Source organism: Brassica napus, chromosome A1 (assembly GCF_020379485.1).
Source record: "Brassica napus cultivar Da-Ae chromosome A1, Da-Ae, whole genome shotgun sequence".
NCBI lineage: Eukaryota > Viridiplantae > Streptophyta > Magnoliopsida > Brassicales > Brassicaceae > Brassica > Brassica napus.
The window spans coordinates 2,770,396-2,795,333 of record NC_063434.1 but is presented as its reverse complement, the minus strand read 5'-3'; the positions used below and the strand labels follow the sequence as shown (position 1 = coordinate 2,795,333).

Sequence of the window (24,938 nt, the reverse complement as noted above, 5' to 3'; positions counted from 1 at the left end):
TCTTAAGTCTGTTATTTGGTGTTTTAGTTGGAGATGATGGTCCACGCCGGAAAGAGTTATCTCTCTCCTCCGTCGTTTTCTGCGATCGTTACAGATTGACGGAATATAAAAGGGACACTCTTTCTCCTTGCTTTGACGAATCCATTCGAAGATCACTGATGGGAAATGAAGATAGCAGTGAAGAGGTTTAGCACGAGCCTCGATTTAGGATTTGTGTATTTTGATGAAAGAACCAAACTTTTTTTGATAAAGTTGGATGCTTTCGTTTGATCTGTTAAGAATTAGGAAAACTCTGATCATACTCTGTAACCACAGGTTTGTTCTTCTTCTGGGGATATAGTGACGAATCTGAAGGCGTCCATAAGGGAATTGAGTGGGAAAGTGAGGGAACAGGTGCTCTTTGTCTCTTTGTTTTTATTGGTCTTTCTTATACTGGTGTTCTTGATTTGAATATTTGATAATGACAGTTTCTTACTTTGTTGCTGTTTGTAACTTAGAATCAGAGAAAATGTGATGTTAGGGATAAGCTGCAGCAGTTGCGAGAAAGAATAAACGCTGAAGGTGTTGATGTTTCAGTCCAGGAGGAGTTGATACCTCTTTTGAGATCACTCAAGGTGAATTAAGTTTTTGTAAGTTTCCACAAGTTAATTTTTACTGTGAGTGGAACTCAATATCTGTTAGGTATTTTCAGGAATTAGAGAAACAGGAATCTGAAGTCCGGTCTAAATGCGATGCTAAGCGTTCTGCGTTAGAAGATGCAGTTTGTGATTTGGAGGAGAGAGTCGCCAAGGGTGAGATTCCTGAGGAAGATTTGGATGTTTTGTTGGTTGAATCACTGGATCATCTGACTTCAGCAAAGAAGGTACTCTTTCTCTGCTATAGACAATCTATACATCTTGAGATGAGATTAAAGTTTTCAAAGAAGGTTATGGTTGCTTCCCCTCGTTTCTTTGTAGGAGCTTGCAGCAACGCTAAGAGAAATAGTGTCTCTGAAGCGACAGATTGATGATGTACCATGCCAATCTGAACTCCTCCAGTATGGTGTCCTTCCACTACTTCTTACTTACTTTAAAGATGATGCCCTGTAGCCCTTTTTATTAGTGTGTACTACTTGGCGTTGAATTATATTTATGTTTTAATGGAATCATCATGTCAAGAGTCAAATTGATTTACCTCTAGCTTTTAGGAATCCAAGTTTACTATGGCTAGCTTCCCTTTTTCTGTACATGCTACACGCTAAAGTCCAGTATCTCATTCTGTGCAGATATGAAAGAAGATTCTCAGAGCTGAATGTTTGTATTCAGGTTCGAATGATCTATTTAATATTTACCTTGTTGCTTTACAGGTTTGTTTACTTGCAAGCTTATTATTGATTGAAGAACCTTTATGTTCAACAGGAGAAGCTTCAACAAACTAGGAAGCTCTATGGGACATACAATGCTCTTTTAGAAATAAAAGACTTGATGCTAAAGGAGATATCATTACTTAATTCAATAGGTTCGCAGGTAAAACATATGCATTACTGTTTAGCTACTTTCTGTGTGTTTGCATATCAAATCTTTACGTTATACCTTTAGATATCAAGTTGATCTGCGTTTCTGCTTTCTCCTTTTAGTATATATATATCTTGGTGTGTCGTTCTTACCATTCTTCTTTGTTAACCCTTGACTTGAATGCAGTTTCAAGACGTGATTGGTACTCCTGGTGGCCGTGTGAAGTTAATTGATTCAATGGAAGGAGTCATGAAAGGGATCCAACAGGTTATCTGAGTTTTATTCACTTAGGTGCATGGCTTGAGGCACAAAGCTTACATAACTTTTGCTTTGTCATAACAATTATTCCTTTTTAAATGCAGAAGCTAGGAAAGGTACAACTTGGTCTTCAAGAAGAGCAGAGACGCTGTGATGCTTCAACAGAAAAGTATACCGCTGCAGCTGCAGAGCAAAGAAAATGCTATACTGTACTAAGAGCCTTCCAGGTTAGCACAAAAAGAAGAAACAATCGATACTGATAAGCGTTTCAACTCCTGAGAGTCATCTATTTAATATAGTGTGCCAAATTTCTCAATCGCAGGAAGAATGCACTAGAAATGACAGGCTGAGGAGTCAATTATCTGCTATAAGCAACACCACTGGCTCGAAACAAGGGATGTAATAAGGTGATGTAAACATGATTCTCTTTTGATTTGCTGTATCCATATGCTCAGCATTAGACACGGGAAAAAATATGAAAATCTATATGCATAGAAACAACACTGGTTGACCAATTGGGTTATATATATTAGCTATGGAAAACTATTATACTCTACTCATTGAAGAAGAAGATATATGTTTGAATACAAACCTTGAAAAGGGCATGTTCGTTTGTGTTTTAGGTATTATTCTTCAGGGTTTGGTGGGGGTGTTCTTTTAAAAATTAGTTTGAAACTGTAGTTGTAATTGTAGTTTCTTAATAATAATTACTTGGACAATCTAATGCATGAGAATTAAAATGTCAATAGTCATCAAAGGAAAAGCGAAGGTAAAAGTTGTAAACACCCTTTATTTATTTAAAACTCGTGCATGCCTTCGACGTTTCAATCACAGCCCCAAACGTACGAATCGGTGTCACTGTCGTAATCCATGAGTCTGTAGCCGATAGAGTAAAGCCTGTCGTATTCAACCTTAAATGAACAGGCGTACGAACGCTCGGCAAATGAAACATATGACGATCAAGACGAAGAAGGCTGGCCAAACTAGCCGCTGGATGGCGTAGGAGGTTGCACCGAAAGCCCCAACGAAGAGAGAGACCACGTATGGGACGAAGAGAGACACATAGGGTAATCTACATAGGCAAGACAAGCAACCATTAGAAATATAATAACAGGATGAGGAGTACTCGATTCTCCTTCCATCTTTGTTGGTTTGATATTTAGAGTTCTTGAATTCTCTCTGGTGTGTTAGTTTGAATGGTTTACGTGAGGGGTTATAATGCTCCCCTATTTATATGAACATGATTTAAGGAAATCAAAAAACTTTATATGTATGTTATCATGTTTCCTTTTTCTCCTTTTTGTAATATTTCCGTTAGCACGAGCGTCATTGTACCTCGATTTGTTATTTCTTGTTACTTCCTGTTTGGTTTAGACATGATTCCTTTGTGATATGTTGTATGAAAATATGCTCAGCTTGTATATGAAAATCTATGGAAAACTATTATACTCTAAATCATTGAGGGAAGATATGTTCGAATACAAGCCTAGAAAGAGGCTTAGAACATTGTAAGCAGCTATCAAGAGTCTGAACTTATAACAGCTTAGAAGAAATGCCACATTCATCATCATCATCTCTCATATTCAGACGTAATCATGTAGCTTCTTTTCAGGATCTGATATGCGAACCGGATCTCTGGTATCCCGTCTCCTTGAGATGATACTTCCTTGATGTTGTTCTCTACCTGCAAATCAAATAACGCCTGAGCCAAAAGACTGAAAGATTGAACTGATCATTTTGTAAAGTGGCAATGCAACATACAGACTTGTTTTATCTACTCCGCCGTGTATTTGTAAGACAGTGGCTAAATTTTTCTTTATCAAGAAAGTCACCTGGTTGTGTAAAGATCCTGTGACAGGGACTGGAGGTGGTGTCTTGATGAACCGGCCTTGCTCGAATATCCGGGGACAAAAACGGTGTTTCTCTAGAGCTGCCTCCTCCTTCATACACTTGTCCTTGTTTGTATGGACCGTCGCTTGTGTTGTTCTTTGTCTTCAGTTTATGAGACAAATCCGTAGACCATGAGCCTCCGCTTGATCCTGCCAAAGCCATTATCACATCTGCCTGCAAGGAAACATAACGTTCATATAAGTTTTAATAGTTGAATATGAGAGTCTTAATAGAGGATTACTTTGTTTGGGTGAACATCATCAAAGACATGAGCTTGACCACCATAGAATATAGTCATCTGCTTAGTACTCGATGTCAAATCTTTCCTATTCGCGGTACTGCAAATACAAACAATGAAATGAAGACAAAGCACCAAAGGACTAGAGACAAACTAACTCTCACCTTGAAGGGGTAAGACATTCCACTTTGCTCGGGTTTGGCATTGTATAAGAACTCATGATACGTGGACCTTTCATCCCTGTTCGTGAGCCTTCATCTGCAGCTGTCTGAGCCACCGCGTCGTCCTTGAACCTGCTTGAAGACAGCTGATGAAGCAAGTGACTGATCTGTCCTCCTCCGCGTGGAGACTGGTTTGCCACATTCACGGAATGGCTTCCAGGTCCGCTTCTTAGCAACTAGACAGATCACAGAAATTGAGTTCTACGAAGTAAGTCATGTAGGTTTCTAGTTTTATCATACCTTGGACCAATGCAGAGCCTCTGGATGCTGCTCTTGAGTTGTGATGTGTGAATCAGAGTTACTCCTTTTGTTTCCGGAAAATCGATTGCTCATTATAGAGCCAGAAGCTTCTCTTCTTTGTCCAAACAATTGTATCCCATCAAGATGACTCCCCACACCGCTACCTACATCACACTGCAGTAAGAACTCAAGGAAAGAGAGAGAGAGGCAATAAAGAAGACCAATTCATTAAAAAAAAAAAAAAGCATCACAACCTCAAATGAGTATGACCCACCAAACTCATCACTCAAATTCACTCCCAATGTCCCAACTAATCCACCAGAGACATTATGGTTGGACAGACAGGAAGAGAGAGAGAGAGAAACTGTGTCCTTCACTACTAGAGCTTAATCAACCACATGCTTACTCAAAAACCATGTTCATAAAGTTTGAAACTAAAAGGAAACAAGACAATGGAGACTTCACAAACCAAAGATGTTCCAATTATTTTTCTGCTTATGAGATCTAATCAATAATGAAATAACCAAAAAGTTTCCACCTTTAGAAACTAACAAACATGATCATCTACACTCCAAATCGAATCTATGTAAAAAAGGCTTGAACTTTCTATACTGTAGATAGAAACCCTAAACGTACAGAGAATCATCAGTAGAAGCACACTTCATCAAAAAGCATCAAGAGAGAGAGAGAAGAACCAAGATCGGAGGTAGAGGAAAGACCGCCGCGTCCACCGGCGGAGGAAGCGGAAGCTGTCACCGGTTTATCTGCCTTGTCCAGTGGCAACATGGAAGTGGAAGCTAAAGTTGGAGTCTTGGAACCAAGGAAGTCATGGAACAAGAGCTTATCTTGTTGCTCTTTCACCCGGAGACGAGAATCAACATCGTCATTGTTGTTGCGCTTCATCATTTGAATCAACAAGTGTTTCAGTGTTGTAGCTACTTCGCCACCACTTCCTCCATTTACAGTTTGGTTCTCTCCGTTTTATTTCATGGACACACTCAACGAGGAAGAAGAAAGAAAGAGAGAGAGAGAGAGATCAGAGTGTCTGTCTGTTTTTACATAAAATAAAAAGGCGAGAAAGGTTTTGTCTTTATGTCCTTGAACCTCTCTTTATTGTGTTTCTCTTACATGATTCTAATTCCCATAAATAATATAATAATCGAATCATATAAAATACTATAATTAAATTCACCCAAAAAGTAGTTAGTAAGATGGTAAAATCATTGCATTACAGACTTCTTTTTGTTATTAAGGTATTATAAAACCGTCTAATCAATAAAGTGTTTTGTGTATCTAATGTAACCAACACACTACTGACCTATACGCACCTTCAGAAAGTTTAGTTCCTTCGTGGGACAGTTAGTAAGGTTGTCAACTAATGAATTATGCATAATTATTTTAATTTGTGTGTATTATTAGAAACTATGTGAAATTTTCACCGGAAAAGATCCGAGCTATAAGATGATGGCGAATGTTGATTAAATTGACAAGTAAGTAAATGATATTGGTCATCTATGTGTCTTTGACAGATCTGATTTCATGTTTCCCACTTACTATATTCACACCAGTTCCAAATTTACTTTTTGGTTTACTGTTTACAATCTTTTCTTTACCAAGATCCAATATTAGTGCATGACTGTGGTCAAATGTTACGCGAAATCTGATAATTTGATAAAACACTTTTTTTATTATTTTTGAATGTTTTTCAAAACAAATTACAGTTGTCTTTTTGTCAGCAAATTACAGTTATCAGAAAAAATACGAGCTTGGATTTCAATATTGACTTTGATTGGTGACATGAATTTTAGTGAAAATGGTAACTCATATTTCTACTGCGAACATACTACATAAATCTACAGTTTTTACCACATAAATTTTATTGCAAGTTACAACAAATCATAAAACATATTACAACTCAATGTTAATACTATTTGTCACCGATCGGAGCCATAATCAATTTATCTGCTAATCTGATAATAGACAATCCAGTAAAACAATTAAATGCATTTCAACCAAAACTAACCGGATTAACCAATAAAACATATACAAAATTTAAAAAATATTAGAGGGTGTCTCCCTCTAACATGAATCATCATCAAAGGTACATAATTCTATGTTTTATATTTTTCCTGCCATTGAGGTTTAAATTACATGTTTATGATAACTGCTAAGTCACTGTTAAAAGCTGAATGAGTTAATCCAAAACTCAGAATATTGGTTAAAATAAATATTATTGTAAAATTTGAAAATATAAATTGCAAAAGAAAAGATGAATGGGCTTGATGTTAATGGGCTAATAAAATATAAAAAAGCCTCATAACTTCTAGAATAACCAAGTCCACATGTTTCTTTCGCGCTTTATCTCTTATAGTTTCGGCCATCTTCTTCATACCAAAAATCAATCGCCGGAGATCGGAACCTGCTCGAACCGGTAGAAATGGCTTCGCTCGGTTTCCACCTCGGATTCTCCTTCTCCGGTGTGAAAATTCAGCAGAATCGACAAGTTTCCGCAACCGGAAGAGCTCGCGTTATCTCCTGTTGTTCCTCTTCTTCTTCAGAAGCATCTCCGCAGGGGATCTCTGCCACGACGCCTCCTCCTGAGATAGAGCTCGAGTTCTTCGGTGTAACTATCGGTGCGATATTCTCGTTAAGTTACGATCCGATTCTCTCGTTTGAAAACTCTTTATTGGTTTTTGTAATTTGCAGCCGAAGCCTGGAAGCGACGGGACGTATCCGAGGGATAAAGCGAAAGCTGTGAGCGGCGAGAAGCTTCTGAGAAGCATTATGCAAGATAATAAACTCGAGCTTTACGCTACTTACGTGAGTTTAACACTACTCTCTTTACTCATCCGTTATGTGATTACGAAATGAGGTGTTTGAAATGTCTCTTTTGTTTAGGGGAAAGTGATGAACTGTGGAGGTGGAGGAAGCTGTGGAACTTGTATTGTTGAGGCAAAGTCAACTTCATTTATCTGTTTTGTTTCTGGATTATATGATTTGATCTCTGACTATAGATGAATGAGTTTTTGGTAGCTGTTTTCATATTTGAGTTTTGTGTTTGGTCTGTTTTGATTAGCAATTTGGTCTTTTGATCATGTGTGCAGATTCTTGATGGGAGAGAACTTCTGAACGAGAGAACAGATACAGAAAACAAGTATCTGAAAAAGGTTTAGTTTTTATCACTCATCTGTGTATAATCACATCATAAGATATGCAAATTGAGATTAAAACAGGAAGCTGTGAATGATGCTTGAAAATCCTAAGGCCTTGTTTGTTGGTATTGGTGCAGAAGCCTGAATCTTGGAGGCTCGCGTGTCAAACAATAGTAGGGAACAAAGAAAACTCTGGAAAGGTACCCTACCTACCTACCTACCTACCTACCTTGAAAGCTTTTGATGATGTTTCTTATTGAGATCTATCACATTTGTTTATTCTTTAGGTTGTGGTTCAGCGGATTCCGCAATGGAAGAAGTGAATTTCCCTTGTAAGTGTAATGTTTCTCAATTCGTTTATCAGTTCGTATTGAAGAGAGTGCCATATGTATGTCGTCCCATACTAGTTTTCTGTTTGTATATCTCCAAAAACTGTTTCTTGTAGATGGCAATAGTCATATACATATGAGATAAACTCTCGGTGGGTTTTACGCGTTTGAAAATTAAATATAACAAATGGTTTCTTAAGGAAACAAGAAGATTGACATCATGCCAAATTAGGAAGGATATACATCATTCCATCAACATTGAAGATTCTTAATGGATACGTCCCCCCTCACAATAAATATCTTGACCAAATTAAATATAGACCATCTACTATGTATCTCTATCTCTCTCTCACGCACGCCAAAACTGTAAACATAAACACTATAAAAACACATAGCTGGTGTTGTTGTTGCATCAAGAGAAACCAGTTTTCCAGCTCGGAAAAAATACAACAAATAGCGTCAAAGCCTGATGAATGATACATATCACCTAAAAGAAACCTCATAACCGCTAAAAAAACAGCAAGGACGCAATCTTTTTTTTCCATCATTTATTAACTTTTAAAACATTTTCTTGTTGAGAAAGAAAAAACAAAAAGCAAGGGGCCAAAGAGGGCATCACTATCATATCCCTCTGAATCATCATCATCCTTCTCCTCCTCAATTTTTATTATTATTTTTTGTTTTTGTTTTGTGTGATTGCTGTTTGGCTCCCAAAATTTAATATCCAGAAATATCTATAATATTATTTTAATATCCCCCTTGTTGATCGGTGAGCACAAAATAAATAATAAAAAAATCGCAAAAGGGAATTGAAGAAAGAACACTACTACGATCAACAACGACGACGAGAACAAGGAAAGGATTTCTATAAGCTGATAAAGTTGACTCTTCTTCTTCCTGAATTGGATTCTGGGTTTTCTAAGGAGGAAAAAGTCGTTTTGTTCCCTAATTTCTCGTGATAATCAGTTTCAGGTGCGAAAAATCAGGTTTTGCTAAATCTATCGACTTTTTCCCCAATTCTTCCCCATCTAGGGTTTGCTATTTCACGATCTTGATAATTCTACAATCTCAATCGATTTCGTGTTGTGGGTTTTTCGCAGGACATCGAATTCAACTTCCCATGGTGCACAAAAGCCCTAGATGGGTGTTTCTCTTCTGAGCCAAAACCATCGTAAAGCTCAAACCTTTTCTATACATTCATGGAACGTTCATCAGATCACGTCATTGACATCCCATCCACTGCTTCCTCTTCCCACGATAGAATCTCCAACGTCTTGGAGCCTCTACAACACGATACACCTTCCACTGCTCCTCCATTACCTGTTTCTCAGCCAGTGGCTACTGTTTCTTCGGCTTCCTCATCTACGAGGTCGAATCCTAGAACCAACCGTAGGAGAAGGAGTCCTTTGAACTCTGGTCTTTGGATCTCCATTGAGCTGTTCCTCACTCTCGGCCAGATCGTTGCAGCTATTGTGGTTTTGTCTTTGTCTAAACATGAGCATCCTCGAGCTCCCTTGTTTGCTTGGATCGTTGGTTACGCGTGTGGATGCGTTGCGACGCTCCCGCTTTTGTACTGGAGATATTATCATTCTAATCAGGCGTCTGAGCAGGAGTCTGGTCAGCATCGTCCTAATCTTAACGTTGCAGCGGGGCCGTTTGCGTTCTCTATATCCAGGACTGCTGAAGGAGATGGTAGACAGGGTAGCAACACGCCTTCTCGTAGTAGATACCATGCGTTCATAAGTGCTGCTAGGTACATGTCTTTAAGTGTTTCTTACATGAGCGTTTTTTTGCATTTTATAATTGAGTCTTTGGTTTTGGCTTTTTCAGGCTTAAAGTTATTGTGGAATACTTCAAAATGGCTCTGGATTGCTTCTTTGCGGTGTGGTTTGTGGTTGGTAATGTATGGATATTCGGAGGGCATTCATCTGCAGCCGAGGCTCCTAACTTGTACAGGTTAGTCCAAAATTTTCACACAAACCCTTGGCTGCATTTGTCAATGACTCGGTCCATTATATGTTGTGTAGGTTATGTTTAGTGTTTCTTACGTTTAGCTGTATTGGCTACGCGATGCCTTTCATTCTCTGCACAACGATATGTTGCTGCTTGCCTTGCATTATCTCGATTCTCGGGTACAGAGAAGATCTAACTCAACCCCGAGGCGCCACACCTGAGTCGATAAATGCGTTGCCCACGCATAAGTTTAAGTTGAAGAAAAGCAGAAGTAGTGGTAGCGATGACAATGGTTCAAGTACTGGCGAAGGCGGAGTTGTGGCGGCTGGAACAGAGAATGAACGTGCTATTTCAGGAGAGGACGCTGTGAGTTTTTTTGCTTATACTTTTGACTGTACATTTACTCTCTCTCACAGATGAAATCAAGTATCTGAATGTTTTACAATTGTTTGCAGGTGTGTTGCATTTGCTTGGCGAAGTATGCAAATAACGAAGAGTTGAGAGAGCTTCCTTGTTCACACTTCTTCCACAAGGAGTGCGTTGACAAATGGCTCAAGATCAATGCTAGTTGCCCTCTTTGCAAGAGTGAAGTTGGGGAGAAGAACTCTGATTTGACCAGCCAGGGGGTGTTAAACTCGCTCTCTTCTGGGGAAAACGATAACAATCAACAACCGCAACAACAGCAAATGCGGAATGAACATAGAGCTGATAACGGGTTGGCCAACAGCGTTGTCTAGATGTCTGACATTTGCTCGATGTTGGACGAAACGGTAGACGAAAGGCGTTTATGCGTTGTTGTTCCTACACAAAATATGTGTTTCGTCAGAGAGTCTCATTGTGAAGAAGGCGAAGGAAGAAACCGGCGGGGAAGCTCGTACGGTGTAAATGCTTTTTTTTGCGATTGTAGTTTGAAACCCTCTTAAACATATAGGAGATTTCAAGTATCAGTGATTGAGTTTGAGTGTGTTCCAAATACTTTGTTCTTTTACTTTACTCTGAATTTATTACGAACAGAACCTTCATATGACGAGAGACAGGTTCTTTCGATTCCTATTGCCCAATGTAGAGAGACTCACAGCTCAAAATCAATTATATAAAAAGCTCTTATACTGGATAAGAGTGTCACTTGTTTTTTTAAATAAGTGCTGGAACCGGAGAACTGTAACAAGACCACTCATCACAAGTATAATAAGGTCATAGCGTTGCTTTTAAAAGAGAGCTCACAGAGTCAATAAAAATGAACTTTTCTAAACTTGAACAACATTACAGCTTGATGCATATGTTTTCTTGAACGGTTTAAAAGAAGCAAAAGTGACTCAGACCCTGAAGCTGTATCATTTAAGACTGAAAATACTGCATAAACCTCTACCAAAAAACTGAAATGATACGATCTTCTGATTGAGCTCCCTAGGCGTTGTTTTCCGAAGAAGGGCTTTCATGCACATACGTGCCAACTGATTTGAACCATCGAAGCAAGTTTCGATGATCCTTAACATAAAGCCATGCTTGAAGAAAAGGGAAAAGACTCTCGTTCACACCTCGCTCCTCTAGGTAGCTATGGAATACATCTCTCATCTTCTCATCAAGCTCCCTGTCAAAACAATTTACCAACACTTATTTGACAATAAAAAAAAAGCTTTGCTAGCAACTGAGAGTCCCGTGTTTTATAATCACAGTGCTCAAAAGCAGACACAAATACTTAAAACTGAGAAAGAACATGCCAAAGAGTAATCCTTGATTTGGAGAAGTTTCAAGATACAACAAACTGAACAGATACATTTACTTGTGCTTACTCTAGAACACGTCTACCACCCATTCTAAGTTCATATTTCTCAACGTCAAACAACCAGAAAATGAGCAAACTACCAATGTTAACATAGTTAGCCTGTTCACATCCACATAATTCTGAAGACAAGACAGCTTAAAACAGAAATGAATCACATAAGCTTGCTTAGTACTGACAATCTTAAAAGTTCCCAAACACAGATTCTTCTTTAGTCTAACTATAAACTTTTAAATCAATTCTAATGAACAACGTTGTTACAAGAGAAGTTTGAAGAGAAGTTACTCGAAAGAAGGGCCAGTGTAACGAGCAGGATCATCAGACAACTCCAAATCCTCGAGCTTCGGCCTCATGGAAACAGAGTGAATCCCCAACGCATCCGGGTAAAGCCCGCAAAGGAAATGCAGAGACTCAGCCTGGTTTGGCTTCGACACAGCCACGTGGAGGAACAGCTGGTTAATCCCATCTTCATCTTCATCATCACCTCCGTGAGCCAACCTCATCACAAAGAGATTAATCTCTTCGTTCCCAACAGATTTCCTCAGAACAGCGCCAGTTCCTTCAAGGGAGCCTTTCACAATCTCGAACGGTGAAGGAGGTGTCACTTTCTGCAAAAAAAATCAAAAACCCTAAGTGAGAGGATAGGGTTTAACCAAAAGGTTCAATCTTTAGAAGAGGAACGAACGGGAGGAGGAGTCATCTTGGAGACTTCGAGGTAATGTTCCTTTAGGGAACGGAGCAGCATCGAGTCCACCGCAGCTGAAACGTCGCTTGGCTTTCCACTTCCTCCACCGGCTTTGCTGGATAGAGCTCGTTGAAGCTGACGCCGGACGGCGATGTTACCGATCACTCTTCTCAACATTTTTAACTTCTCCGTCTCAAATACAGCGGCGAGTTGCCTTCTTTCTTCGCCGAGTAAACAAGAACCTTCGATTTATATATACGCAAGACAAAAGAAATGCATTTCGGTTCAATGTCTGGTTCGGTTTGGTTTTGATTAAATTCTAACTGAGCTCAGCCAGATTTAGATCTTCTTTTTTTGTTTGATTCGGTTTAATTTGATTTGGTTATAGTTTGGTTTTTAAAAGATTTGTTCATGGTTCTAAAAATCTCTACAAACCGAAATTTGATTTATTCGATACAAATTGAATTAAACCATTTTATTGAATCGGTTTAAATCAATTTAACTGATCTAAATTACTGATATAAATCATTTCGTTTGGTTTGATCTGGTTTAACTCGATTTGGTTATAAATTGGTTTATTATAATCGGTTTTGAAAAGTTTTGTTCAAAAATCTGAATTATAGTGGGTGTTTCTAAGCACGAAGATGAACATGAAGAATAGATAGAAAGAAAGGGTAAACCAAATTCAAAGAGAAAAGCTTTTATCTTGTCTATGTTCCCACATTGTATTCAACATAAATCAAAAGATCAAAAGTCATATCTCTAAAAGTACTGACCCTGCAAAAAGAGGGAAGAAACACATGTTCATATATCAAAACGGGTGAGATAGTGGGTGATTGGTTTCACCTCACTGGCTGCTGATTGTAGTGATTCTTCTCTTTCTTCTTCTTTTCCGCAGCCAGCTTTGCCTTCCTCGCTGCTGCTTCTTGTGCCGCAACTTTTGCACCAGCATCCGTCTCTTTGCTTGATTTCTTCTTCTTCATTGATGCAATCTTCTTTAGCCGTTCTTTGATATCCATGGAAGAAGAAGCCTCATCCTCCTCCTTCTGCTCACCGGACTCACCTGCAGCAGCATCTGAGTTGCTCTTCACTTCATCCTGAGATTCTCTAACTTCCTTCTGTTTATTCTTCTTTTTCTTCTTCTTCGAGGCCTTTGATTCTCCGGCTGCGTTCTCCTTCTTCTCTCCCTCTCCATTGGCTTCTTTCTTCTCTTGCTTATCTGTTAGGTATAAGCAACCAATGATTAGACAGCATATAATTAATAAGCCAGTGTAGAGCAGAACTGTGTGATAGATACCTTGAGAGTTTTCTTGACCATTGATGGGTGCAACTCCAAAATCAGCTAACAAAGCGTCAAACTCAGCTTGTTCCTTCTGTTTCAGCTCTTTCTTGGAAAGCTGCCTCTCTGGCTCCTTAGGTGGTGCAGGAACTTCAGTCGCCTTCTTCACCTCAGGCTCTGCTTCTGGATGAACTTGCGTCTCATGCTCTTCCTCCAAATCATCATCATCATCACCTTCCTCAAGAATGTCTTCTTCACTATCACTTTCCTGCCACATTAAAAGACATCTCAATCAGAAACCAATGAACAAACAGGGCACACAACCAGGGCGCAAACATATCATTAAAATTCTATAGCAACAAAGGTATACAATTACATATATGATGATGACCTTCATAATACAATAGCCACAGAACATAAAAATGCAAACTTTTAATCATTCATCAGTCAAGTACAGGTAAATCCACATCAAACTAAAAGCCAAAACCATTGAATGCTCAAGTCCTCAACGAGAGTAGTTCCAAGCCGTAGCACTCAAACCATGTGAATTCTAAAGCTTCTCAAAACAAGTTTCAACACACGACACACACCACAGCATATGAAAGAAATTGACTTTTCAAAATCTGCCAACAAAGCATCAAAGCAACAACAACAGAACATAAAAATGCAAACTTTTCATCATCCATTCGTCAATTATAAAGGCCATTAAACGCTCAAAGTAGTTTCAAGCCATTCGTCAACTAAACACACCACACGACACACATCAGCAAGAAATTGACTTTCTAACCTCAACGTGAACCTCTTTAGCATCGGAACGGGACGCTTCAGAGGTACTCCACAAGGCCTTGGGCGGAGCAGTGGTAGCGAAATAGTCATCATCTTCATCGTCGCTGTCGATATCCGCCCAAGCCTTAGCTTTCAGAGGCGTAGGCGCCCAGAAGACCTGCGGCTCAGGCTCCTTCACCGGATCTTGACGTCCTTTGCTCTTGTCGGACTTCTTCTTCTTCCTCCGAGTATCCAAAGCCGCGAACAAGTTGGTGTTCTGAATCGGCATCGATCCTTCGTCTCTCCTGTTTCCACCACCGACCATCTTCTCTTCGATTCGGATTACAAGAGCTCTAAAGGTTTGATTTTTAGTAAAACCCAGATACGGAATTGCCCGATTGCAGCTGAAAGATCTGAGTAGCGGCGATTGTGGATAATTAGGGTTACGGATCAGAAAGGGAGAAATGAAGAGAAGGTTGGGGGAAGCGAAGTTGGAATCGAATGGGAGATAAATAGAGTTTCCTTTCGGTGTGTAGCAATCGTCCAGATTAGGGCTACTGTGGGGGGAGCTACACGACGAGGGATGGAGAGATCTTCTATGTTATTTGGAATGTTATCTCTTTATGGGTGGGGATCTATACCGGAAAATTAGATTAGAAAAATCGAACCGGAGATTGGAACTGAACCCTTTTTATTTTGGTTTTATTAACACAAATTGTGTGGTGATCCGAGCTCATCTCTCACCAAAGTAAACAAAACTAACCGTGACAAATGTTTTTTCACCTCTCTATTCATATGTTATGTATACTGTATATAAGGTATTGAATCGTTAAGATACTTTATTTTTTTAAAAAAAAATTGTTTGTAATACACTCAACCAATTTCTGCAAAACTAAAACGAATTCAAATTTTATGCATGAATTCATTTCAAATAACCTATTTTATAACTTTTTGGTTGTAATACACACTATAAAGATAAATAATAGTTTATATATTGAACTTAAAAATCTGTACAAAAATATTTTTTATTTTATATTTTTTTAAACATTTTTTACATTTCTTATTTTGTATATTTACATTTCAAAAAATAATTAATAAAATATTATTTGTTTGTTAATATATCTGATATCTAGTGTTTCTATTTTTTTTTGTTTTAGCATTTAAAATAAACTAGTTTCATTTTTTTATATAAATATTTTGTTTTCGATTCTAAATTGGTATATATTATAATATATATATATATATATAGGTTTTAAAACATAATAAGTTTACGGTATATTTTTCATTGAATATATTATTTTAAACTTTCACATGTATTTGTATCTTCTTATATATATATATATTTTTGGATTATTATTTCATTATTAAAATCATAACTATATATATAAAGATTAGTAAAATATTGTTTTATTGTCATATTTAAAGATATTGTAACATTTCACAAATTTAGAAAGTTTTTAAAAAATTAAACTTTTCGCTTCATATATTTATATTATCGAGTAAATAATTAAACATTTATTTTTTGTTTATTTTTAAAATAAACTATATAGTTTAAAATTTGTTTTCATTGGTTTAAGGTAGTAAAGATTAATCATTGTTAGATAATATAATTTTTGTTTAAAAAAAATCTTTATAATTTTGAAAGTTAACATCGACAAATACTTAAATATTTAACATATGGAAGTATAAAATTACAACATTAAATTATATCTATTTAATTTATACTATCTAAGTATCTATAAATCCAATGGATCATCTATTGTTTAAATTCAATTATTGATAGCCCAATAAAAATTTATGGTATGTCCAAAACTTAAATGATAATATTAGAAATTAAATGTAAAACATAAATTTCTAGAAATAGGTCCACTAGGTACATTTAAAAAAAAACAATCACACATGAATCAGTGTTGTGACTTCTGTATTTATATAAAAGATAAATTATTATTAAAAATCATATAATCTAGATACAAAAGGTTTAAAATTTCATTTTTCTGTTATCAGTCTTTAATCATTATAGAACTGAGGACACTAATATAAGTTATATAAGATTTTGATCCGTGCTTTAAAAGTGCTAGATATTGTATGATGAAAATTTCCGTTAAAAATATTTGGTTAATTTATAAGAATTTTGTATATTTGAAATATTTCTGCATTTAAATCACTATTTTAAACCCGATCTGGATCTATGATTGAACCAGTAAACCAAAAATCCCATATGTAATCCGGTTTAGGTTTTAAGAAATATTTATTATTTAAACCCGATAAATCCTGCAACAAATTAACTTCTAAATCTCGAGGCTAGCCAGTTTAATTGATGGGTGTCTGGTATGTAATTCAATTTGATTTAAATTAAAAAAAATTTAAAACGTAAAGTCAATTTAAATGGGTGCATTAGATATTTACAATATTTAAAAATTTAAAGTCAGTTTGATTTTTATTATATGTCGTACTAAGTTATTATAAAATATTGTTTAAATATGTTTTCAATATTTTTTATGTGAAATGATAAAAAATAAAGAACAAAATGATAAAATAAAGAAAACTTTACTATATTATAAATATGATATTTTCTTGTATTTTTTAAAACCCTATCAGATTACATGGGATTACTGATTTAAAATAGCTTCGACCGTGGATCCGGATCGGGTTTAGAAGCACTAATGTAAATAAAAAATATTATAGATAGACAAAATTATTATAAATTAACAAAACATATAATGTTGTTAATGGAGTTTTTCATCGTAAAATATTCAGTGGTTTGAAACGCGAATAAAAATTTAATCATATATTAAAATTATCTAAACTATTAACCTGTGGTTATCTCTACAGCCACTGAAAACATGATATAAAATTGAAATTTGTTATGAACAAAACCTCAAAAAAAAATTACACAATAACAAAATCACATAAAATATCACAAGGAATACGACTAATATATAAAGGTATAAACTAAACTACGGTGCATAAAACTAATAGTCATCAACGAATGTTTCTTATTGTGTGTATTTTTTTGTGTAATTTGTTGAAAGAGAATTGCTTAATTTATATTGAATACTCCTTTTTGATTTTTGAGAAGCAGAGGTGGCGTTTGTTATTATGTAAGACTTCCATACCTATTGAATATTTCTTTTGAGTATTTAGAATCTTACCATAAAAACTGTTTACAAATTTAAACATTAACAATCGCAAATATAAAATCTTACCATATATATTAGGCTAGGTGTTAGGATTTTTTGCTATTAAAATTAACTACGTTAGGCCTATTGGTATGAGTTGTGATTTTATTTTTTGGCTGTAGAAATATTGATGTGATTTTTTTTTTTTGCTTTGGCTCTAGATTTTAAAATTTTAAAAGTCTTTAAAATAATAATAAAGAGCCGAATTGAATTTAAATAAAAGAGCTATGAGCTTTAGAAAAGTACAAATCTAAATTGGTGTAGATTTAGGGATGTAAGTATAATTGTGGCTATGGAAAACATTTACATCAATAGCTAATTACACATTAAGTATAAGATATAGTCTGATTTAGTCAAATTTTTTTTTTTGATAACCGTAGTGTGATCTTAAAGGCTTTCTAGGCCCAATGACTAATCACTACGAAGCCCATAGAAATTCGGGTTTTCTTGCCACTTAAGACGTCCATGGGTGGCCAAGAGGAATCGAACCCATAGCGGAGCTCCAGCTGGAGCCCCTTTACCACTATGCCAAAACCACTTGGTTAACACATTATTATAGAGAAAGTTGAGTCCAATTTTGTGTGTTTTACTAGTATTTGATTTAAACTCGAATGAAAAATCCATGACCAATTTGATTTCCATGAAAATTTAGCCATATAACTAGAACATTGTCTATAACTAAATGGTTGGTTCATTATTTGGTTTATGATTTATAACGTACCCATAGTAGATAACTATATGTTAGACACATATTGATTAGATTTTAAAATATATTATGATTTAAATGAATTAATGTTTGGTAGTCCAAAATTTAAATATAATTATATAACATATGACCTCTGAAAATAATTCTAATTTAATAAATTAGATATATTATTTTATAGTTTTAAAATATCTAAATTTTTATTAAAAAATAGTTTTAAGGGTTTAAAGATATATTATTTTATAGTTTTAATTTTTAATAAAAAATAAATGGATATCTTTCTCAAAAAAATATTAAATGGATATCCTTATTTTAACCGAAACCAAACTAAAATTTACAAATAATCTGTGTAATTATTTTAGTCTCGAAAGATCCAAAACCCAGCCGTAACCGAATGAAACCAGAATTAGATAATGGGCCAGTTTTAATAGTTTGGGTTCAAGTATTATAGTTGAGACTAATGTTTTTAAAACCGGACCGACTCGATGGTTGGTTCAACCATGAACCGGATACATAGCCGGATTAGGTCTAATAATTGGTTCGACCATGAACCGTTACGTAACCAGATTGGATTTCAGAATTATTACTGATTAAAACCATTTAAAACTATCAAAAATCTTTAAAAAATTAATCCATATAAACATAAAACTAGTTTTTATTTACAATGTTTATGTTTTAAATTCATTTATATTTTAATTATGTATCATATTAACTAACATTAATTTTAAATTTATACATTAGAAATATATTAATCCAGATTATTGAACCAGATTTGATCCGGTCGAACCATATTAAATTGTGATCTAAAAATTATCCGGTTCGGCTTCCGTCCGGTTTTAAAAACACCTGTTGAGACCCTCTCTCTCTCTTTTCGTAATCTTAACTAAATTATACCCTTATTTCACGGTAGACTTTTCTCTACCCTTATTATCAGGTGCTGTTTCGATTCTAGGGCTAATATCATATTTGGATTTGACGATGACGAAGGAGTACGTGATGCTCATACTGCTGATGATGATAGTTTTTTCACCGTTTCTCCCACCATTACAGTTTTTCGGCAGTTCAGATGGAATTATTTTGACAGGTCCTGATTTCACCCGCAAATTCAACACTGTCGAATCTAATACGGGTAATAAATTTTTATTTCTTTGAGTTTATTAATCAATTTTTTTATAATCTTTGTAATTGCTTCATCAGCTGACTCTGTGGAAATCAGAGTGTGTGATGCAATTGGAGTGGTTTACATGGCTGAGTCGCTCGACGCATGCGAAAAATTGATCTTGGAAAGAGACATGTTGATGTTGTCAACAACAACAACTAGATCCTTCTTTGTAACAAAAGAAACTGCACAAGTAGTAAACAAGTATATTTGTCGGCCAAATGTAGCAGTCATGCGTGTCCCTATTCATACCGACCACCTTTACGGATTAATCACCAGGGGTCTTCTCTTCTACACCTTCGTCTTCCTCCTTTTACGTTTCTTCAGTTAGCAATTCCTAAGTCTGAATAAAATAATGCATGTTAGCACTGGACTACACATCAGAATCAGTTCATGGTATTTATTATCCTTTTGATAGTTTGATTTGCATTTTTATTTTTCTTATGTAACAAATATATAACATGAGACATAGAAGACGAAGAAGAAAATCGGAATTTATAGATATATCTGAGGTCTAACTAATCCACGATAATAGCATGTCAGATTGATTACCAACAGAGTCTAATTTCTATTCATTACGTTCTCCTCACTTGGGCTATTATATTACAATCATCAATGATCCAATCTCGACAACATGCTGGATTACAGCTTCTATCTGAACCTGGTACACACGAGATTGTCCTATAGCCTCAAGGACTCCTCTCCGAGCGGATGGAACCAGCATACCAGACCACTGCATGCTTGAACTACGGTACAGGGCCGTGCCTGACATTTGCAACACTAGAAGCGAGGAAAAAAAATTGGCCCATGTAATTTAGCGTAAAAAAAAACTTAAAATAATAATGAGCATTAGTTGGGTTTCAAACCCAGGCGCTTAACAGTTCGACTCAAATAACAGCTGACTCCACCAACTGTGCTACCTAAACATGTAAAAAATTAACCCCAAAATATATTTCTTACTAATCAGCCCTCAAACAAATGCTTGATGGACTTGTATCCAGGCTCGGCCTTGGCTTGAACATCATCATTTTGATTATAGGAAGACCCGAGGCATCTTGAATCCAACAATTATTAAGTGACTCGGTAACATTTTCAGTCAGATGGCCAATCCTTGTTCCTTCAAAGCAGTATGTGATCCGCAAAGAAGGAAGGGATATGCCACAAATCAACGAGGCAGCTGCTGGAAGATCTCATACATCAAATTTCAAGTGGGTGGGACATTTTGCTGCTTCCCAACAAAGGTGCACAAGAACAGAATTGTTGAACTGCTCACCAATAATAGCAAAGGCCAAAGGAAATATAAAAATAATTGTTGCAATTCAGATATCCACAGATTTATACATGGAAATATATAAATAACTGTTGAAAGCTCCCATCAACCAGGAATCCATGGTAAGGGTTGAATTCTTCTAATTCCATCACAATATCTAGGAAGAAAGCATATTTTGATCCAACATGTGTACTCTGTAATGAAGCTGATGAAACTTGCAGTCACCTCTTCTTCAACTGCAATTATTCCAAACAGATATGACAGGTGCTAGTGGGAGGTATCCTGCAAAGGGCTTTCACCACGGACTGGAACGACATTGTGACGATGGTATCAAATAATAGACTGCCATCAACAGAGCAATTCCTACTTCGATATGCATTCCAAGCCACGGTCCATGCTTTATGGAGAGAAAGAAATGGGCGTAGGCATGGAGAGCAAGCAAAGCCTGCAAGTCTGTTGGTGAAAATAGTGGACAAGACAATTCGATTAAAGCTCCTCATGGTTAAAGGAAAGGGCCACAAATACCTTGAAGAAAGCTTGAGCACATGGTTTGGGACTAGAGAGTCAGAACCATAAAGATTTTTTGCCTTATAGGATTTTCTAGAAGTTAAATACTACACCAAAAATAGAAGCACTTGATGTAAAAAGGTTTTGCTTTGAATAACATTTAACATTTATTCAAAAAAGAAAGAAAGAAGAAAGCATATTTTTCGAATGACCCGCCAACAGCATCCATTATACATCCTCCCCTCGCGTCCATGCTTGCTTGTATGATAGTGTAATTCCATGATCTTGGTGAATTTTCTCCACTATCTCCTTAGGTTTGCAATATGGATTTTGTTTCAGCCTTTCTCTCACAGCCTCAGCAACCTATTCCACTGGAGCTTGATAGTGACCAAGGTGCAAGATACCAATGTATGACACCCGTGAATAGTCTTCTTTATTGTAAAGGTTGGCACATCAGGAAGCTTGGCATATTGAATCCACAGCAGTGGCACTTTGCAGTAAAGTAAGGTTTGTCACATTTAACTGAGTGCATCTCAAAGCGCATGGAAATTGCCGCATCTAGGACATGGGAAAATTCTGTACCAAAGACCAAGTGGTGCTCAGCAGCTGTAACCAGAGACCGGCACCGAACAAGAGGTTGAGCTAAGTCTAGCTGCTTAGAAAGGCTTATGTCCAGGCAAGTATGCGATGACCGAATTCCAACTGTAAGTTAGCAATGAGTTCCTGAGCAACCATTAAAGCTAGCCTATCATTCTCTGACAATCATTATCAGGAAAGGAGAGGTCAAAAGCATTGTCATAGCTTTCACTTTGAGTTTCTTGAGTATCAACCTCGTCTTTTCCTTCCAGATGTTGTTCTTCACTGTAGGGTCATTGAGTTTTGAAGAAGTCATTGGACGCTCCTGGTTGTGGTTTTAAACGTCACGGGAAACACTTATCTGCAAAATTTTAGTCATGAGTATGGAAACAGGTATTGTTCTGTCGAGCTTCCATAAAGTGCTCCTGACTAAACGAGACATTGTGGTTAGCAGCTCGTCATTTACCATATCATCACGGTAACAAAAGCAAAATGCAGCCCATTATCTGTACTGGATTCTTATTGAACGAACTCATACTGTCTTTAATAGACTTGCAAACAAGTAAACAACGTAAGACCTTGCCAGAAGTGAGAATAGTTCGGATTTAGAACTTGAATTAACAAGAAAGAACGTTTCCTGAAAACAATAACAAATAAGCCCCCTGACCATAAGCCTAAGCACAGAAGATATATATATCACATAATTAACTAGCATGAAAGCATCAACCCCACAAAATCAACCAGACGGAAAATCCAAATCAGGATACGAGAACCCAGAAATGAAAGAAACGATTGAAACGATTTTACTTCCCAGAGATTGTGTTCAAGCCTCAAGTCTTAAACTTCCCCCATCTCTGAAACTGAAACACCCTCCAACCACCAAACCCCAATTCTTCAAAATTTCACAGACTGATAACACAAACGCGGATACAAAAAAAGAAAGAGATTCCCTTTGCGTGAAATCGTACCTGCAACAATCTTCCACAGAACAACAAAATCATGAAAGAAGAACACGGAAGGGCGACAAGATATTTTTGGTCTTTGATTCCTCAGGCTTGTTATTTCCGTCGTCATTTGCCTTTTTCTACCTCTTCACTCTTGTAATTGGAACTACATCTAACCTCTCTCTCTCATCCTTACTAATAAAAGGACCTTTTGAGGCTCCATAGAGCGTCCACATCAGCGAAAAAAAATTCTCCCGAAAGACGACACGTGGCATAAAATATAGTTTTACATTTTAATATTACTAATTTTCAAAAATTATAAATAATATGAAACATACAACATAAAAAATAGAAAAACTACATTGAACATATGTAAAATTACCATTTTTCACTTTAAAAAAAAAGACGGCTTAATTCCATAATGTAATATTACCGTTTTATAAAAAAAACAAAAACATTATATATAATTTCGAAAATAATAAATATATGTAAACATACAACATAAAAAATAGAAATACTACATTAAATATAGAGTAATTGGCGTAGATACACCCATAAACTCATGTAATTTGCTATATAACCTTGAGGCTCCATAGAGCGTCCACATAAGCAAAAAAACTTCTTCCGAAAGATGACACGTGGCATAAAATATAGTTTTACATTTTAATATTACTAATTTTCGAAAATTATAAATACTATTTAAACATATAGCATAAAAATGAAAAAACTACATTAAACATATGTAAGATTACCATTTTTCACTTGAAAAAAGACGGCTTATCTCCATAATGTAACATTACAGTTTTATAAAAAAAGTCAAAAAACATTATATATAATTTCGAAAATAATAAATATATGTAAACATACAACATAAAAATGGAAATACTACATTAAACATATGTAAGATTACTATTTTACATTTTTATTTTAAAAAATAATATGTAAACATACAACATAAAAAATGGAAAAACAACATTAAACATATGTAAGATTACCATTTTTCACTAAAAAAAGACGGCTTATCTCCATAATGTAACATTACTATTTTGTAAAAAAAACATTATATATAATTTCGAAAACAATAAATAATATGTAAACATACAACATAAAAAATAGAAATACTACATTAAATATAGAGTAATTGGCGTAGATACACTCATAAACTCATGTAATTTGCTATATAACCTTGAGGCTCCATATAGCGTCCACATAAGTAAAAAAAACTTCTTCCGAAAGATGACACGTGGCATAAAATATAGTTTTACATTTTAATATTACTAATTTTCGAAAATTATAAATAATATTTAAACATACAGCATAAAAAAATAAAAAACTACATTAAACATATGTAAGATTACCATTTTTCACTTGGAAAAAAGACGGCTTATCTCCATAATGTAACATTACCGTTTTATAAAAAAAGTCAAAAACATTATATATAATTTCGAAAATAATAAATATATGTAAACATACAACATAAAAATGGAAAGACTACATTAAACATATGTAAGATTACTATTTTACATTTTTATTTTAAAAAATAATATGTAAACATGCAACATAAAAAATGGAAAAACAACATTAAACATATGTAAGATTACCATTTTTCACTAAAAAAAGACAGCTTATCTCCATAATGTAACATTACTATTTTGTAAAAAAAACATTATATATAATTTCGAAAATAATAAATAATATGTAAACATACAACATAAAAAATGGAAATACTACATTAAACATATGTAAGATTACCATTTTACATTTAAAAATAACAATAATATGTAAACATACAACATAAAAAAATGGAAAAACTACATTAAACATATGTAAGATTACCATTTTTCACTAAAAAAAAAACGGTTTATCTCCATAATGTAACATTACCATTTTATAAAAAAAAGAAAAAAACATAAATATAACTATTTGACTATTTGTCCAGTTCTTCTATTAAACATTGCCGTTTTACATTAAAAATGGAAAAATACATTAAAATTTAAACATATATCTTAAAATATAAAATATAGATATTAACAAAATATAAAGTATAAGAAATAGAAATACAAATATATAGAAAAATAAATAATAAGTAAATATTATAAATATATAAATATATGAATTATATATACAATAATAAGTAAATGCACAGTTTTCAAAAAAATGGAAAGAGTACATTAAATAAAATGGACATCTATCTTAAAATGGTAGTAAATTATGTAAAAATGAAAATACCACATTAAACAAAAAAAATATAGTTTTACATCAAGAAAGTCTCTATAAAACTCATTATTCTATCAACATCAACCTCACACTATCA

The 24,938-nt window shown here is 35.2% G+C and overlaps 6 protein-coding genes, 1 long non-coding RNA gene and 1 pseudogene across 11 annotated transcripts; 4 read left to right on the top strand and 4 right to left on the bottom strand.

The window, feature by feature from the left end:
- Position 1: 1 nt before the first annotated feature.
- Positions 2 to 3,172, top strand: LOC106407200 (coiled-coil domain-containing protein 93-like). 3 transcript variants are annotated; one of them, XM_013848022.3, is made up of 11 exons: positions 2 to 185; positions 316 to 393; positions 498 to 614; positions 692 to 862; positions 957 to 1,036; positions 1,265 to 1,304; positions 1,398 to 1,505; positions 1,680 to 1,760; positions 1,856 to 1,978; positions 2,074 to 2,158; positions 2,676 to 3,172. In XM_013848022.3, the coding sequence occupies exons 1-10, from the start codon at positions 159 to 161 to the stop codon at positions 2,152 to 2,154; spliced, it is 906 nt and encodes a 301-aa protein (XP_013703476.1). In that variant the 5' UTR covers positions 2 to 158; the 3' UTR covers positions 2,155 to 2,158; positions 2,676 to 3,172. The 3 variants fall into 3 exon arrangements, with proteins under 3 accessions (XP_013703476.1, XP_022545888.1, XP_013703475.1); XM_022690167.2 differs by having other exon boundaries at positions 2,586 to 3,172; XM_013848021.3 differs by lacking the exon at positions 2,676 to 3,172 and having other exon boundaries at positions 2,074 to 2,342.
- On the bottom strand, positions 3,173 to 5,461 carry LOC106407199 (protein TIFY 8). The gene is made up of 6 exons (XM_013848020.3): positions 5,036 to 5,461; positions 4,341 to 4,504; positions 4,044 to 4,276; positions 3,883 to 3,979; positions 3,584 to 3,815; positions 3,173 to 3,435 (listed from the first exon to the last, which is right to left on the bottom strand). Exons 1-6 carry the CDS (start codon positions 5,244 to 5,246, stop codon positions 3,335 to 3,337), a joined length of 1,038 nt encoding a protein of 345 aa, XP_013703474.2. The 5' UTR covers positions 5,247 to 5,461; the 3' UTR covers positions 3,173 to 3,334.
- Positions 5,462 to 6,679: 1,218 nt separating this feature from the next.
- LOC106410634 (photosynthetic NDH subunit of subcomplex B 3, chloroplastic) lies at positions 6,680 to 7,969 on the top strand. The gene is made up of 6 exons (XM_013851178.3): positions 6,680 to 6,963; positions 7,047 to 7,160; positions 7,239 to 7,292; positions 7,445 to 7,507; positions 7,630 to 7,692; positions 7,780 to 7,969. Exons 1-6 carry the CDS (start codon positions 6,778 to 6,780, stop codon positions 7,813 to 7,815), a joined length of 516 nt encoding a protein of 171 aa, XP_013706632.1. The 5' UTR covers positions 6,680 to 6,777; the 3' UTR covers positions 7,816 to 7,969.
- Positions 7,970 to 8,924: 955 nt separating this feature from the next.
- Positions 8,925 to 10,801, top strand: LOC106410631 (annotated as a pseudogene).
- A 198-nt stretch (positions 10,802 to 10,999) lies between these two features.
- On the bottom strand, positions 11,000 to 12,519 carry LOC106410632 (uncharacterized protein At2g39795, mitochondrial-like). Its single transcript, XM_013851177.3, has 3 exons — positions 12,243 to 12,519; positions 11,843 to 12,165; positions 11,000 to 11,365 (listed from the first exon to the last, which is right to left on the bottom strand). The coding sequence occupies exons 1-3, from the start codon at positions 12,417 to 12,419 to the stop codon at positions 11,182 to 11,184; spliced, it is 684 nt and encodes a 227-aa protein (XP_013706631.1). The 5' UTR covers positions 12,420 to 12,519; the 3' UTR covers positions 11,000 to 11,181.
- A 407-nt stretch (positions 12,520 to 12,926) lies between these two features.
- LOC106406934 (claspin) lies at positions 12,927 to 15,130 on the bottom strand. The gene is made up of 3 exons (XM_013847684.3): positions 14,309 to 15,130; positions 13,540 to 13,789; positions 12,927 to 13,461 (listed from the first exon to the last, which is right to left on the bottom strand). Exons 1-3 carry the CDS (start codon positions 14,609 to 14,611, stop codon positions 13,085 to 13,087), a joined length of 930 nt encoding a protein of 309 aa, XP_013703138.1. The 5' UTR covers positions 14,612 to 15,130; the 3' UTR covers positions 12,927 to 13,084.
- A 3,504-nt stretch (positions 15,131 to 18,634) lies between these two features.
- On the top strand, positions 18,635 to 19,744 carry LOC106409820. The gene is made up of 2 exons (XM_013850374.3): positions 18,635 to 19,297; positions 19,366 to 19,744. Exons 1-2 carry the CDS (start codon positions 19,147 to 19,149, stop codon positions 19,656 to 19,658), a joined length of 444 nt encoding a protein of 147 aa, XP_013705828.1. The 5' UTR covers positions 18,635 to 19,146; the 3' UTR covers positions 19,659 to 19,744.
- Positions 19,745 to 21,161: 1,417 nt separating this feature from the next.
- On the bottom strand, positions 21,162 to 22,846 carry LOC106367023. 3 transcript variants are annotated; one of them, XR_002655992.2, is made up of 2 exons: positions 22,649 to 22,846; positions 21,162 to 22,550 (listed from the first exon to the last, which is right to left on the bottom strand). It is a non-coding gene; the product is annotated as an uncharacterized LOC106367023 (long non-coding RNA). The 3 variants fall into 3 exon arrangements; XR_002655990.2 differs by having other exon boundaries at positions 21,162 to 22,540; XR_002655993.2 differs by having other exon boundaries at positions 21,162 to 22,317.
- Between the last annotated feature and the right edge of the window lie 2,092 nt (positions 22,847 to 24,938).

Excerpts from the sequence above, each read along its gene's own strand:
- LOC106407200 (XM_013848022.3), top strand. The coding sequence starts at position 159 with ATGGGAAATGAAGATAGCAGTGAAGAG. Across the intron at positions 1,037-1,264 it reads TGCCAATCTGAACTCCTCCA|ATATGAAAGAAGATTCTCAG; the intron begins GTATGGTGTCCT and ends CATTCTGTGCAG. Across the intron at positions 1,979-2,073 it reads CTGTACTAAGAGCCTTCCAG|GAAGAATGCACTAGAAATGA; the intron begins GTTAGCACAAAA and ends TCTCAATCGCAG.
- LOC106407199 (XM_013848020.3), bottom strand. The coding sequence starts at position 5,246 with ATGATGAAGCGCAACAACAATGACGATGTTGATTCTCGTCTCCGGGTG. Across the intron at positions 4,505-5,035 it reads TTCCTCTACCTCCGATCTTG|GTAGCGGTGTGGGGAGTCAT; the intron begins GTTCTTCTCTCT and ends AGTGTGATGTAG. Across the intron at positions 3,436-3,583 it reads CAGGATCTTTACACAACCAG|GTAGAGAACAACATCAAGGA; the intron begins GTGACTTTCTTG and ends TTTGATTTGCAG.
- LOC106410634 (XM_013851178.3), top strand. The coding sequence starts at position 6,778 with ATGGCTTCGCTCGGTTTCCACCTCGGATTCTCCTTCTCCGGTGTGAAA. Across the intron at positions 7,161-7,238 it reads TCGAGCTTTACGCTACTTAC|GGGAAAGTGATGAACTGTGG; the intron begins GTGAGTTTAACA and ends TCTTTTGTTTAG. Across the intron at positions 7,693-7,779 it reads ACAAAGAAAACTCTGGAAAG|GTTGTGGTTCAGCGGATTCC; the intron begins GTACCCTACCTA and ends TTTATTCTTTAG.
- LOC106410632 (XM_013851177.3), bottom strand. The coding sequence starts at position 12,419 with ATGTTGAGAAGAGTGATCGGTAACATCGCCGTCCGGCGTCAGCTTCAA. Across the intron at positions 12,166-12,242 it reads CCAAGATGACTCCTCCTCCC|AAAGTGACACCTCCTTCACC; the intron begins GTTCGTTCCTCT and ends TTTTTTTTGCAG. Across the intron at positions 11,366-11,842 it reads TACACTGGCCCTTCTTTCGA|GGAGCTTGATGAGAAGATGA; the intron begins GTAACTTCTCTT and ends TTGTTTTGACAG.
- LOC106406934 (XM_013847684.3), bottom strand. The coding sequence starts at position 14,611 with ATGGTCGGTGGTGGAAACAGGAGAGACGAAGGATCGATGCCGATTCAG. Across the intron at positions 13,790-14,308 it reads CTAAAGAGGTTCACGTTGAG|GAAAGTGATAGTGAAGAAGA; the intron begins GTTAGAAAGTCA and ends TTAATGTGGCAG. Across the intron at positions 13,462-13,539 it reads TGGTCAAGAAAACTCTCAAG|ATAAGCAAGAGAAGAAAGAA; the intron begins GTATCTATCACA and ends TATACCTAACAG.
- LOC106409820 (XM_013850374.3), top strand. The coding sequence starts at position 19,147 with ATGACGAAGGAGTACGTGATGCTCATACTGCTGATGATGATAGTTTTT. Across the intron at positions 19,298-19,365 it reads CACTGTCGAATCTAATACGG|CTGACTCTGTGGAAATCAGA; the intron begins GTAATAAATTTT and ends TTGCTTCATCAG.